Source organism: Desmodus rotundus, chromosome 2 (assembly GCF_022682495.2).
Source record: "Desmodus rotundus isolate HL8 chromosome 2, HLdesRot8A.1, whole genome shotgun sequence".
NCBI classification, from domain to species: Eukaryota; Metazoa; Chordata; class Mammalia; order Chiroptera; family Phyllostomidae; genus Desmodus; species Desmodus rotundus.
The window spans coordinates 150,665,457-150,679,891 of NC_071388.1; the positions used below are offsets into that span (position 1 = coordinate 150,665,457).

The 14,435-nt window shown below is 35.3% G+C and overlaps 1 protein-coding gene across 1 annotated transcript in view; it reads right to left on the bottom strand.

Moving 5' to 3' along the window:
• The window catches only part of IFIH1 (interferon induced with helicase C domain 1), a 48,945-nt gene that overhangs the window by 11,052 nt on the left and 23,458 nt on the right, over window positions 1–14,435 (bottom strand). The window contains exons 5-8 of the mRNA XM_024579905.4: window positions 8,972–9,192; window positions 3,638–3,848; window positions 2,546–2,763; window positions 1,278–1,394 (exon numbers count right to left, since the gene is read on the bottom strand). Of these exons, the coding sequence (XP_024435673.2) occupies window positions 1,278–1,394; window positions 2,546–2,763; window positions 3,638–3,848; window positions 8,972–9,192 (767 nt within the window). The remainder of the gene's footprint in view (window positions 1–1,277; window positions 1,395–2,545; window positions 2,764–3,637; window positions 3,849–8,971; window positions 9,193–14,435) is intronic.

The window sequence follows — 14,435 nt, forward strand, 5'->3', positions numbered from 1 at the left end:
ACAACGAGTGAAAACCATCTTTGGTGGTGGAAGTCAGGACAGCCGCTGTCCCTGGGGTGTGGCGACTGGAGGGGGAGTGTGGAGTTTCTGGGTGCCCCGACGCTGTGTGTCTGGGCCTGGGTTTTAGTTACACAGGTGTGTTCTGTTTATGAAAATTCAGCAATCTATCTTATACACTTCAAATGTGTACTTTTCTGAGTGTTATACTTCAATGGAAACATATCCTAAAAGTTAAATTAAAGAGTAAGATGGCAGATTTTTAAAAATAAATATTCTAAGTCACATCCAGCAATTTCATCCCGGCCTACATCCCTGCAAAAAAAATAAAATAAAATAAAATACCCTAGGAATGTTGTGTTTTATTAATGATTGTAAGTAAAAACACACATTTAATCTTATCAAATAAAACTGAATAAGTAACAAAAAGTGAAGGAAAATAAAGTATACCGAATGTGCCAGTTCAACTGGGGCAGATAAGTACCAGAATTTAAAGTAAAACTAAATCAGAACTTATGGTGACTCACATTAGTTCAGTGCCTACTACATTTTAAACATAAGATTATTCATTATGTGTATTTCATACCATTTAACCCTAACATCATTATGAGGTAGATTTTCAATGATTACACTCGTGGTCAAGCACATAGAGCTAAAACTTATTCTGCTTTGTAAATTTCACAGAAGAAAGTATTGACATATGTACCATCATGAGCTCCAAACTGAGTGTCAGTTGCTATTTATTATTGGTGAAAATAGTCATCTAGAAAGTACCATTAAAATAGGTATTTCACTTCTTTAGCACACCAATGTTTCCTAAGCAATACACAAATTAGGGAGGATTCCTTTTATCTTTGCCAACTGTAATCTGGTAGCAAGAAAACTGGCACTTTGGAATGTCAGAAAACCAATCCTGGAATTCACCAAGAAATTTAAATAATAATAATAATATAATAATAATAATAATAATAAAGCAAACTACGGTATAATCCCTGTAGTTTAGCTATGTGACCTTCCCTACCCTCAGCCCCCCATTGGCTCATCTGTAGTCAATTAACTGAGCTATTCTTCGTATAAACTGGAAAACTAAAAGAAGGGTGGAAAAGAGAACTCACAGCAGTGTTTCATGGCCTAACATCAATAAAAAAAGTACAAAACTGTAACATTTTGCTAAAAATTTAAAATAATATTATTCAGATGGCCCATATAAAACAATCTTTGCATCTTTCAATTGAGTACGATATTAGCAATCAAATAAATACAACATTTTAAGCACATACTTCTCTGGCGTCATCTGCAATCACAAACTTTTTGCATGGCTCCTTTATCTGGTCTTTAAGTTGACCAATGTTTTCTTTCACAGTTTGAATAGTAAATGCATCAAGATTGGCACATATCTGGAAAAGAGACATTTTTCAATATTTAAATAATTATTTTTCCCTTTCACTGATTTAATGTAGTTTTTTTCATGTAAGAAATAAGTAGCATTACCTGCTAATCATAGCATTATAGTATTGCTTTACTGTGGATCTGATTAACCAATAACCAAAAACCAATTTGTCTTGATAGAGTAAAAAGGAGCTTCTAAATCAAGTTGGTAAATAATTCCAGAAAAGTGTATTTATATTCATTACTTACATTTGCTTTTTCTAGCTGGAAAAAATTGATATGGAAGGGGTGTAACAGCTTGCAGAGACCAGCAGAGAGTGGTTATGAGGAAACCATACTACACGAGGTGTTTCAAAGGTCATTTTGACATCTATGGGTCATATTACCACTCTCTTCTACACATAAAGAAGACAGTGTGGAGCTAGGAGCAGCTGAAGCCCATGTGCCTGCGTCTAGATTAGAATTTGTCCCCAATCCCAATGATAACATATCTAGGAGCCAATAATTGTACCTCTGTCTACTCTACATTATTTTTACTGAATTAAATTAAATATCAGGGACTTGAAATACAAATGCAGTTGCTTTGATGCCAGCGCACTTCTTGGCTGACTCTGAATTCATTTAACACTTGAGTCAACAACAGTGCTTTATGTGTTGTTACCCTTTGGGGGCAGCTGATGGGTAATATATTTTCAATTACAGATTCACGTATCCAATTTTCCCATTCAATTTGAATTACCCAGAACCTGAGAATCACACAGAACAAAAAGACAATAGAAAATATGTAATTGTGAAATTCACTGAGTATGAAAATTAGAAACATTCATAGTGGTATGCACATTTCATTATCAAATAGATCATTTTTATAATAGGAGTGGATATTGAAAAGAAGGTACTTAATTTGCCCCCACATTTCATTAATTACATCAGCTTTCTATAATTTTTGTGATGTGTTCTCTCATAGCCGTTATTAAGGCATATTACTGTCTTGGAGAAAATTGACTATACTTACTTGAAAGCAAACATTTCACTTAGCTGATGACCCTGCAATAGCTTCTTGCATGCACTCAATGGGACTTGAACCTAACCTCACTTAAAAACCCAAGATGTACTGTCATATTTTTTTAGCTTTGGTTTATACATTAAGTTCACGACTTACTTTTAAGATGTGCTCGTCAGCTTTGGCTTGCTTGGTGGCGCCCCCAACGCCTGGTGAAGCAGTTAGTCCCAGTATCTGAGGCAGGGGGATCACTGGTTTGTTTTCTTTCTCGAGTTTCTTGTTTTTCAACTTCTGTTTCAAATAGCGCCTCATGATGTTATTATAGACTGCTTCTTTTTTGGTGTGATGGCATTCGTCAACGATAATGAGGGAAAAGTCTTAAAAGAAAATTCACATCGTTCATTTGTCTATACCAGCAAGGTACGGTTAAAAAAAACCCAAAAAAACCTTTAAGCTAGTAAACTGAGTTGCCATAGGTATGTCTTTTCTTGGGCAGAACACTGACGCTGCTGTTTTTCACTTTTTAAGACTATTCTAATCACCTGTACATTCAAAAGTTTATGTATATTAATCATGATACTCTACCTGGTAGATACTATGCCTATTTTATTAGATGAGTTTTAGAAAGTTTATAGACCTAAAGAGTACTATGGGATGGAATTTAAACTTAAGATTATTATCCAAAAATTCTCAGGATTACACTTTTTTTCTTAATATAATGTTTATTTTAAGTAGGTGAATTTTACATTTATTATATCAAATAAAAAATACACTATTTAAAGAAGGAAATTTTGGCATGTTTTAACCTTGCATTTAATTATTAAAATTATTTGTACTTATTTCCATTCCTTTCTTACCTTCTCTCCCAATTCATTACAAAATAGAAAAGATTGTATAGTTTTTCTAAGGAGAAGAAGGCAGATCTAACAGGATACGTAGCATATAAAAAGAACTTACATGAAGTTAATTCTGCACCAAGAATTAAGAAGTAAATGGAAAGTCCAGTGATTGTTTGATGTAGTTTTAATATTCATATGCAGAACAGTGATCTAATTAAAAACTTTTCAAATTTTTTATTTGTTTCTCCAAGGAAGTAAAAGGGTTTTAATGAAAACTTAAACAACAAAAGATAATATAAACCAAAGTTATTTTTTTAATCAGCATGTTTAAAATTATTTAACTAATACAGCTTCTATAGTATTAATATTAATATGAATTTTTCTGTTTTCAAAAATCTATACTTCAACCAACCTGACAACTGGACACCATCATCTTCTCCTTCTTCTGAGTTCAAAAGGGAGTTTTCAAGGATTTGAGCTGTACTGATAATAACATCATGGGTTTTGACAACTTCTGGAAATGATATTTTCAATTGGGTATCACCACTTAATCCTGTAACAGAATACCATTTCTTCAAAAATGGTTGAAACTCTCTGCAGAAGAGTTGCTCAACCAATGGTACCTTTACAAATGCCGAAAGTAAAAAAAAGAAAAGAGAAAAGAAAAAACATGTCAAAGCAAAGGAGTATCAATCAAAGACCTACTAGGTGTCAAGCATTAACAAAGGTCTTACATTATCAGTTAATTAGGCATAACAACCTATTCATCATTCTGTTCATTGGTCTGTCAATACGCACTAACTGAATGCCCGTCAGGTGTGGACATTGAGTCTGGGACACAGTGATGTTTAAGATGTGGTTGAGAACTTTCTAGCCCACCACATAGACCAAGACTGAAAATAAACAAATTAATATAATACCCTGTAATAATTCTCCATGGAAACACATTCAAGTGACAGCAAAGACGAAGAGGCAACTGACTGCTCAAAACAAGGCTTTAGAAGGAATTTTAATCTTGTAACACAAAACTGTGGGCCAGTGAAGAAATAAATTGAAATTAAAAAATAAATTTTTAATTGGTAGAAAAGGGCTAGGCTCAAAAGGGCTATGAGCATCAAGCAGAGTATTTTAAATTTAGTATAACAGTTCACAGGCCCTTGTGCGTTCTGTTACACTTAGGGTTGATTTATTACTGTTGTTTGTTTTGGGATCCGGCCAGAGGCAACATGCCTAAAGCATTGGAGGGAGCAGGGACTGAAACGTGAGACCATAAGGCTTTGCCTAGGAGAGTGGATGTGAAGTGAGGAGTGGACTGCTGGAATAGCTTTGGTGGCTGAGAAAAAAACAAAACACATAAATTTGGCAAAAATGGTGAAAAGCTTTCAGAGACAACTGGCATTGTCTAGTGAGAGTGTATTGGCCTTGAGGTGCCTTGACCCAATTGGTGCTTTATGGTATCTTCTCATTCACTAATAGGCCAAGATGCAATTCTTCTGAGGACTCTGTCCTGCAAAACTATGAATGTGGAGGTGGAACCCAGTGACCCATGGATAACGGGAGGGCCAGGTCCAGGATAAAGAAGGCATCCCAGGCCTGGCCAGCAGGGGCTCATCTTTGCATGCAAGCAGATAAAAAAGGGTCTCACTCTTTAAGGCTACAATCTCTAGAGTCAACCCCACACCTGGTCCTTTGTCTGAGGAGTGGCTGGATTCATACAGTAAAGTAAGCTAAAGACAAGAAAATGTTACTAAGAAAATCATAAGAAAGAGATCACATTTACTGTATTTACTGAAAAGAAAATCTGTGTATAAGTGGACCCATGTACTTCAACCTCACGTTGTTCAAGGGCCAACTGTATTTTTTTCATTCCACTTATACAAGACAGAGGCGATAATCTAAGAAGGAAGTATTCTGAGGAAGACAGTGGGAATTAAATTTAGCAGAAAGAGAGTGCGAGCTAGAGGAAAGAAAGCTCTGAAAACAACTACTGCAGCTACTTGCTTATTGTGTGACCTTGGACAAATTACTTAATCATCTCGATTTCCACATTAATAAAGTGAGATTAATGTTAACCTATGGCGAGGTCATTGTGAAAAATTAGATAAAATGGAGGGTGACATATTGCTGGCACTCAGAAAACTTCCCTGATATTTCACCCATCCTTTTATTTTAGCAGTGTGGTGGAGAGAGACCAGTTGACTTCAGAAGAAAAGGGTTCGAGTCCCAGTTCTGCTGATTATTGGCTGGATGATCCCTGACTGGCTAATTAAAGCCTCAGAGCCTCAGTGTTCCAACGGGCAAAAAGGCAATAATTATGGTTACTCCAAACAATGGCTGTGTGGTTTTAAAGAGAAAATGTAAAGTACAATACAGTATTATTACATTATTAATACACATTTATTATTTCTTACTCTACAGATTTCTTGGGGACAGGCTGTGCATTACATTTGTCTTTAAATACCCAAATGCTACTGAGTGATTTAAGAATCTTTATACTGTGAAGTGACATAGGGACCTGAGGTTCTGTCCACAAAGGGTGAGTCAAAGAAGCAGCATCTTCTCATCTCCAGAACAAAAAGAAGCTGTCACAGGAGGTAGCAGGTGTTGAAAATCCTGATATTCACACTGGGTGGCATTGACATCCTATTGAAGAACACGGAGAAAGCCAGATGCAAGTCTGACATGGCTAATTGGGAGGTGCGTGGTCCTTTTGGAGCCTTTTCCTGAGATGTGACAGAGTGCCTGCCAAGACTAATCAAACCCAACTGCTACCCACTTCTGCTGAATCATATGGGGCTGCATCATAGCATCTGAAGGAACCTGGGATTTATCTCTCATGATGTTGGAGCCCTAGATAGGAAATAGAAAGTCTGGAAACACAGGTTGTGTTTTCATCTCTCCCTGCATTTGAAGGCAATAACTTTGGAAAGTATGGAGAAAGGGAGATGAAAGTAAATGGTATTAGGGAACAGGATTTTTCCTTTCTAGATCAAGGGTTATAATCATGTGTTCTTGGGCCAAACACAGAATGCAGGTTAGGTTATTTACTGGGCCAGAGATTTCCAACTCAATCAAAAATAATTAAAGCTAAACTGACTTTAAAATTCAAAGAAATGGAATAATAAAGTAAAAAACGATGACATAGATGGAAGAACCCATGGAGGAATTTCTAGTAATTCTTAGAGAAAAACAGTAGGGAAGCAGATCAAGCATTAAATTCATATCCTTAAATATCTATACAACAATGCAATTGATATGAATAATTAATGAGGATAATTTAACATGTAAACATGGCTGCAAATTCAAATTCATAAGAATCACCTAGACCCATTGGGGTGGAAGATTTCCAACAAGAACTTAGCCCTGAGCGGACAAGTCATTATTACAAAAAGGCAGGTACATTAGATGCATACAAAAAACACAAGACCCGAAATCACCAATCCACATAATGATGTGAGTAAATAAACTTAAGTAATTGCTCAAAAATTAACTGCACGAACAAAACTTAAGAGGTCTCGTTTAACAGGTTTTTCAAATGAACTTAGGCTTTTTAGGTTAGAGCAAGCAGCAGAGGAGTCTGTGGGTGACAAGGCAAACCCAGCCACAGGCTAAGCGTCACATCTAATTTCTCCTCGACTCTGCACTGTAAGACTCTATCTATGGTATTTTGTTCAACACTGGTCTCTGAGGTTTAATAGGGCCTGAGATAAATGTCTGGAAAAGTATGAGCACTCAGGATGATGGACAGTCTGGAAACCATATGATATGAAGAACAGTGAAAGGAACTGGGGGAGTATGTACCTCAGGAACCAAAAAGAAAAATAACTTAGATGCTGCATAATGCTTGCTGCCTTCTCTATGTGGAGGGCTGTAATGAGACAAATTTACAACTTGACTTACTCTTTATCATTACAGGGAAAAGAACTCTAACCAATGAGAGTGGCTTCCAGAGAAACAGATTTTGATGAATACATGTAAAGTTTTCTAACAGTGTCAGCCGTTCAAAGAATAGATCGAGCTGTCTTGTTAGAAGGGAGACATCCTCGATATGAGAAGTTACTCAGCAGACGTGAGAGAACCACTTGGCAATGGACAAAAGCTCGATCTTGAAGGCGTCCTTCAACTCTAATAGTCTATGACACTGTGACCTCAAAGGAACTGTAGGAAGCAGATGAATCAAAACTAAATCCTAGGTTTACTCCACCTCCTCACGAAGGTGAGGAGGAGGAGTAAAAGAAAGAACTAATATTCACTGAGTTATTCCTCGGCTTTAGCTAGATTACCTCATTTAAGCTTCTGAACAACTATATATGGTAGTATTATTTTATTCCTTTTACAGATGAGAAAACTAAAGTGAGAAAAGTTAGTAATTTGTCCAGGGTCAAACACCTAAATTTATTGTAGGCCAAAAGATATCCTTAATAAAAAGAATATATGACAAGCTACATGAAAATTTTAATGTATCACCATTACCACAAAAAAAATAAAACTGTTCCAATAATGTGCATACAAGTATAAAGGAGAGGTCTTTAGGCTTAGCACATATACATAAATATAATGCAATTTTAGTTACATGATGGAAATCATTCAGATCATGAATTCTGAGTATGTTTCTTCAGTACTGAAAAACAAGTTGTGCCCTGGCTGGGTGGCTGCATTGGTTGAAGCGTCATCCCGTAACCAAAAGGTTGCAGGTTCAATGCCCAGTCAGGGCACATACCTGGGTTGCTGGGTTGACCCCTGGTCAGGGCGCGTGCAAGAGGCAACTGACTGATGTTTCCCTCTCACATCGATGTTTCTCTCTCACTCTCACTCTCCCTTCCTCTCTCTTTAAAAAATCAATAAACATATCCTCTGATGAGGATTAAAAGAAAAGCATGTTGCAACTAAGAACTTTTATCATAATAGAAATACAAAAGATACAGGAAAGTTGCATAATATATTGCTACATTTTCTGAAAAGGAACAACTGAGAATCTAGCTACCATAAGTAATGGGGAAAAAAGACTTTCTGCTCATGGAAAAGTATCCTCCATTTTACTCCCTAAAACATTAAAGATTAATATATTCAAAATTTATAAATGTATAAATCAATAAACTCTCATTTATCTGAATAAAGCTCAAATAACCAGACTTTGTTTAAAATGAAGGGGACTTATACCTGTTTATGAAGATGGCTTTCAAATGCCCTAAATACGCATTATGAAAGAACACCTCAGTTGCATTTAATGATGTGTATGTCTTATATATACAAAGTCTTTGAAAACTATCTAACTTGATATAAATCAGCCAAATACTAATTTAGTTTTCTCTTTCTCTTAAAACAAATTATATATATTCTGGAGAAAGAGCACTTGTCACCTTTGACTAAGAGCCGATGGTTAAAGAGACTCTAGAAAAGACTATCTGATCCTAGACTCTGGTGACATTTTGAGGTCATTTATTTTACGTGCAATGATAACTTAAATTGGTACCAGTCAACCTTCAAGAATATGTGGGTAAATATACTCTTTATAAGTACGGTACAGTTATTTGATTTAATTTGGTTTTATAGAAAAAAATCCATTTTAAAGGCTAATAACTAAGATATTACATACAGCTTGAAAAGCAAATATTTAAGATAAAATAAATTCTTTTGATATTTTTATAATTAAATCAAATCTATGTGATCTATTGTTACAAACGTCACTATAGAAATGCTTCAAAATAATAAAGTGAAAACAGACAACCACATGCCGTTTGAATACCTTATTGACAAGGACTATAACTTTTCCTGGTTTGGATGCTTTTTTCTTCTTGTCCAAGTGATCCTTGGCAATGTAAACGGCCACTCTGGTCTTCCCACTCCCTGTAGGGAGGCATATTATGATATTCTTTCCCTCCAAGGCTGGTTGGGCAACTTCCATTTGGTAAGGCCTGAGATGCAGTTCTGGCTCAGGGGATGCTCTTGCTGCCTTTTCCTCTTCATCTGAAGGAAGTGAACAGGAAGAAAAACAAGGGAAAAATAAATAAGGGAATGAACAATAAAATGACCAAGGCTAAGAAACCCTTACCCAGAACATAGGTCTCTGTGTTTAAATTGCTTTTCATGTATCGTCCAAACCAATTCATTCCCTATTTTCTGCACCAAATGGGTGTCAGCCCACTTTGTATTTGCAGGATAAAACCCAGGAGCTCCGTCATGGAAGAAGCCTGGGGGGTGGACAACATGTGGGAGTCTTTTCACAGAATGGGCGAAGCCAAGGGGAAAGTACAGAAAGGTACAAGATTGGCAGTTACAGTTCTTAATGCATCAGACTTTCCATTTCTTTGTTGGACCATTTCCACATGTTTCTCTTAGCCCTTTCACCTACATATCAAGAGGAACTGGGTAAGCAGGAACCATCGGTCCTCCTTGTTCTGGATTCCCCCCTACTTTTTATTGCAAAAAAGATTTTATAGTTGATACTACTCTCCTTCATTTGAAACACTTTGTCTAACGACAAAACACCAAAGGCATGCACACTGATCTATCTATCTATCTGTCTATCACCTCAAATATCTAAAAATGGCAGAGAAAAAAAAACCAAAACCCAAAAACAACAACCATTTTTGCCTGGCTAGTATAGCTCAGTGAATTGAGTGTGGGCTGCAAACCAAAGGGTCGCAGGTTCGATTTGCAGTCAGGGCACATGCCTGAGTTGTGGGCCAGGTCCCCAGCCACGGCCCCGTGAGAGGCAACCACATATTGATGTTTCTCTCCCTGTCTTTGAAAAAAAAAAGAAAGAAAGAAAGAAAAGAAAAAAACAAACCATTTTTGGCATTTGAACAAACCAGATTAAACAGAAGCAATATTTATGGACAAAGGGAAAAAATCTTCCCATACCAGCCTTTAATTTGTAGGTTTTCATAGAACTAAAAAAGAAAAAAAAAAGGCTCATTTAAACTGAATTGTGACTAATTTTGCTATTTAGTTTTAAATTGTGATCTTTGTCACTTCCTTATATGTATGTCTCCACATATTCACATTTTCCTGAGACTCAAAGCACAATTAAAAATATTTCCAATTACATAGATTCCTAAATTTAATATACTGATAAAGTAAGTACTAACATACATTAATTTTATAAACATTTGGATAAAATCATTATTGTACATCATGGTTTGAATATCTTCTGTTTAGAAGTGACCATATTTATCTATATTAGCCAGGGGAAAAAGATATAAAAATGTGTAACTTATCATGTGGAATGCAGTAAAATAAATATTATATCAATTTAAAAGCCTAACTTATGCTCTATGTAATCAAAAGAAAAAATGAAATGACAGCACTTATCAGTATTTCATTATACAGGAAGTAAGTGTCCTTTCCCTTATCAACGACTGCAATAAAACTAAGCTAACATAATCCCATTAACTTCAAAAAAGTTGCTGATGGTTCCATTTCAGCAAACGGATGATTCTATTTAACTGCGTTTTAACTTGCGATAGTACCATCTGAATAGGTTGGAAAATTCACACCAAATACCACTTAGGAAGAGTCATCTAGTAACCTGGCAGGAAATTTGCCTTCTGTATGGGTGAGTCAACACAGATGCAATACATTTAAGTTACCATTGGATCAGCTGCTGATTCATTTAATATGATTTTCAGAAAAAACTCATTCAAAATCACCAACATTTAAAAATATACATTTACAAGTTTTCTTTCCATGCTTATTTTGAGTCTACATCAATTATAGTAATTCATCTTCTATTAGATTTATGGAAGGTTCATATTTATTTAAGAATATCATTACTTCTTTTAAGTGGCTGTTATACATGATGAAAATCTTAATAGTCCATCTATATTATGAGTGTTTATCACATGACTTTTCTAAAAAAGCCACAATATTTGTAAAGGAAGATGTATTTTAAATTGTGTTTAACAACAACATCCAGAAATTTACCTTGATAAATTACTCTGTGATAGAGCAAGTCTGTTAAAAGATACTAGTGAATTCTCTTCATTTAACTCTACGTACATTTTTGCATAGATTTAAAAAAATAATAATAAAAGTCTGCTTTCCTCACGGTAGATGCATGTACTTTAAAAAACCCATCATTTTCCCCTTTTGCTTTCATGTTTTTCAAGAGAAACTTAGATCAATTTCCAAAGTGTCTTTGCCAGGAGTCTAAAACTAAGTCAAATGAGTAGAACGTCAATATCACTTACACACGTGCAGAATGGACTAATAAGTTGAAGAAGACTCAGACTGTTGTAAAGGCTATCATGCACACATTTAAGTCTGGAATCAAAGTCACATCTCACTGCCACTTAACTAGTCATGTACTATTAATTCACTCTGCAGTAACTGTTTACTGGGTGCCTGATTATATCCATGTGTTCTCAGGAATATGGTCCTTATGCTCAAGGACTTCAGGGTGTAGGGCTCTGTACTGCTGCCACTAAAAATATCTGGCTATTAGAAGGATAGTTCAATAATCTTCCACATTTTTGAGTCAAATCGAAGAAACTCAATGGGTGTCCCCAAGTTTAAAAGAGAAGCACAGAGTGAATATGGAAAAAATTAGAGTTGGATTTATTGTGAGAACAGCATCCAAAGAAAAAGAGCTGGGTGAGTGCTAAATATTCAGCCTGATTCTTGCCTTATCACATCCTCTGACATAGGACTGGAAGAATTTATCCCCATAAGCAACGAAAAGAGAATTTTTTTTTTTTCTGTCACCAGAAGGAGAGAACTGGACTGGTGTCAATGAGCCAGCAGCCAATTTCCTTTATAAAAAAAAAAAATGTTTGGGTTGTGTTTGTTTATTGTTTGTTTCTTTTTGGCTCTCTTTGAAAAGCAAAATCAATTAAATGCAATAATGAAAGTGGTGTTTTAAATATGTGTGGGGTTTGAATAACTTTGTGCCCTTCCTCTACAACAAATATTGATGAAAGATCTTAAAATTATACTATGCCATATAAACGGTCAGAAAAATGAAATCAAATAGGGCTTAAATAATAACATTCTATTGGAACTACACCATGTGGCAAATTTCATTCTCACATTGATTTTGACAGCTGAGTTATTCTTGGAGAGAAAAGGTCTGTCACCGCATGTGTTTGAAATGGAAAAAGTACTCTTTTACCTATAGTATGTAACCACAAAAAATACACCATTCCAGCTGGACAAGTTTTAATGGGTATTACCTTGAAATAGTTAGGAAACACTTTCTACATGTCAGGCCAGTGTGTGTTCCAAAAATTATGCTACTCTGTGTTAAGCAGTATATCTCTCTGAAAATGAGAAACAGAAAAACAAAAGTGCCTTCCACAGTATAATTAGACTTTTTAAACTTTGAAAGCATCATTAATTATCTTTTACTATGGCATAACACTTCACAAAGGATCACGATGTTCTGGTGTTGGGTCACGTCCGTGATCTGATGGCCTACTTTGTAACCTCTGAAGGCGGACAAAGGACATGAGGAACAACACCCCCCCTGCGACGTCATCCTCGAAGGTTAAAATGTAACCCCAAACGCTGTAATGCTTTTTAGTGATTCAATATGTGTTTACCAATTAGTGATTCACCTAAACCTTTTTTAAAAAAATTGATTTCTATTTCATCGTATATCATGCACCTAATGGAAAGGAATTGCACGATTTTATAATTTCAGAATTCTACTATCCACTATGCAAAGCAATTCTTTTTCCTAAGCACTGACCCATCTAAAACGTCAATGCATAGCCTTTGAAAATGTGTTTGTCTTCACATGTATTTGCCTTTGAAAATGTATTTGCTTTTAAAAAGTAGGTTGCGTTTAGACTTATCACGTCTTTCATGCCACATGGAGGACTGAAAATTAGTAAACAGTTACATTTGCTAGCATCTCAAACCAGATAAAATGCCCTGCACAGAGAGGACAGACATTAAATATCTATTGAATGAATGAATATTGTTGAAAAGCCCTTACATGGCCAAACAAAAATTAGGATGAAATACCCATAAAATGTTGCATATTAGCTAGAGTATGTTTGAATTCTACAATCAATAACATTTAATTAAACATTTCTAACTAAATTAAACAACTGTATAACAAGCATAGAAAAAATAAATATAATCCACAGAAATAGGCACATAGCAAGAATTTAATAAACACTGACTGAATAGCAGAAAATGAATTAACCCCTCTTAGCTAGAGTTAATGTTATGGCTGACATTTGGTGAATTGAGTTTCCTCAAACCAACTCTTACAAGGGATTCAGGAATATTATTGAGATAAAGGACATTTAAATAAAAGAGACGATATACTCCAATTTGAAAGCTTTTAGGGCAGGTAAACATCCTTCTGTAAATTATTTTGACCCTTTAAGCCTATTGCAGATCTAAATTTCTATAATTCTCTGGGAACGCAGGATAATCTGAAGTACACAATATTTTCTAAGGGTTTACTACAACTCAATTATAAAACACACCAAGACTAAAGTAATTTGTTTCTTAATTTGCCAGTTTCCTACGGCTTCTTAGCGGCCCACATTGTAAAGCACTTTTTTGTATATAAATTATTAATTTTAATTATGATACATTTCAAACATAGACAAATACAGAAAGATGTGTGACAGACATCCAAGAACTAACTCATCCCCCATTTTTAAAAGATGGTAACATTTTAGCTTAGTAATAATGGAAATGCGCAAAGAACAAAAAGAAGAGCTTTGAAATTGATCAGACTGACAAAAGTTAGGAAATCCGGTGACAGGAAGTATTGCTGCAGTGTGCTGTGGCACTCTCATTTACTGCTGGTGGGCTATGTACCTAATCTGGAGAGCAATTCGGAAGACACCTAGCAAAGTTCTCATTTAGTGACAAAAATATTTTTGTAAACTATTCCTATGCAAGAGAAATCGGAACCCTTTAAGTGTACATGTAATTTCTAGTTCTTCATTTAAAGAGGGACTCAAAATTTTTATTTAAAATGTATTTTAATAAAAAAAATTAGGGTTTGGAAAAATGTACCCAATTATATACAGAATTCAAAACAGTCAAATTAATTGAAACAGATTCCATAAATAGACTAGATAATATGATTCTATGGAATGTGGCATATGCCAGACCAAAAAGATATGCACTGGATCAAAATTAGAGAGCTTGATTCTAAGACTTCTGTAAGTTGTACTTTTAAAGGAAGTGAATGGCAAAGTTCCAAAACTATTTCAACTGTAGGGAAGAATTGCTTTAATTGC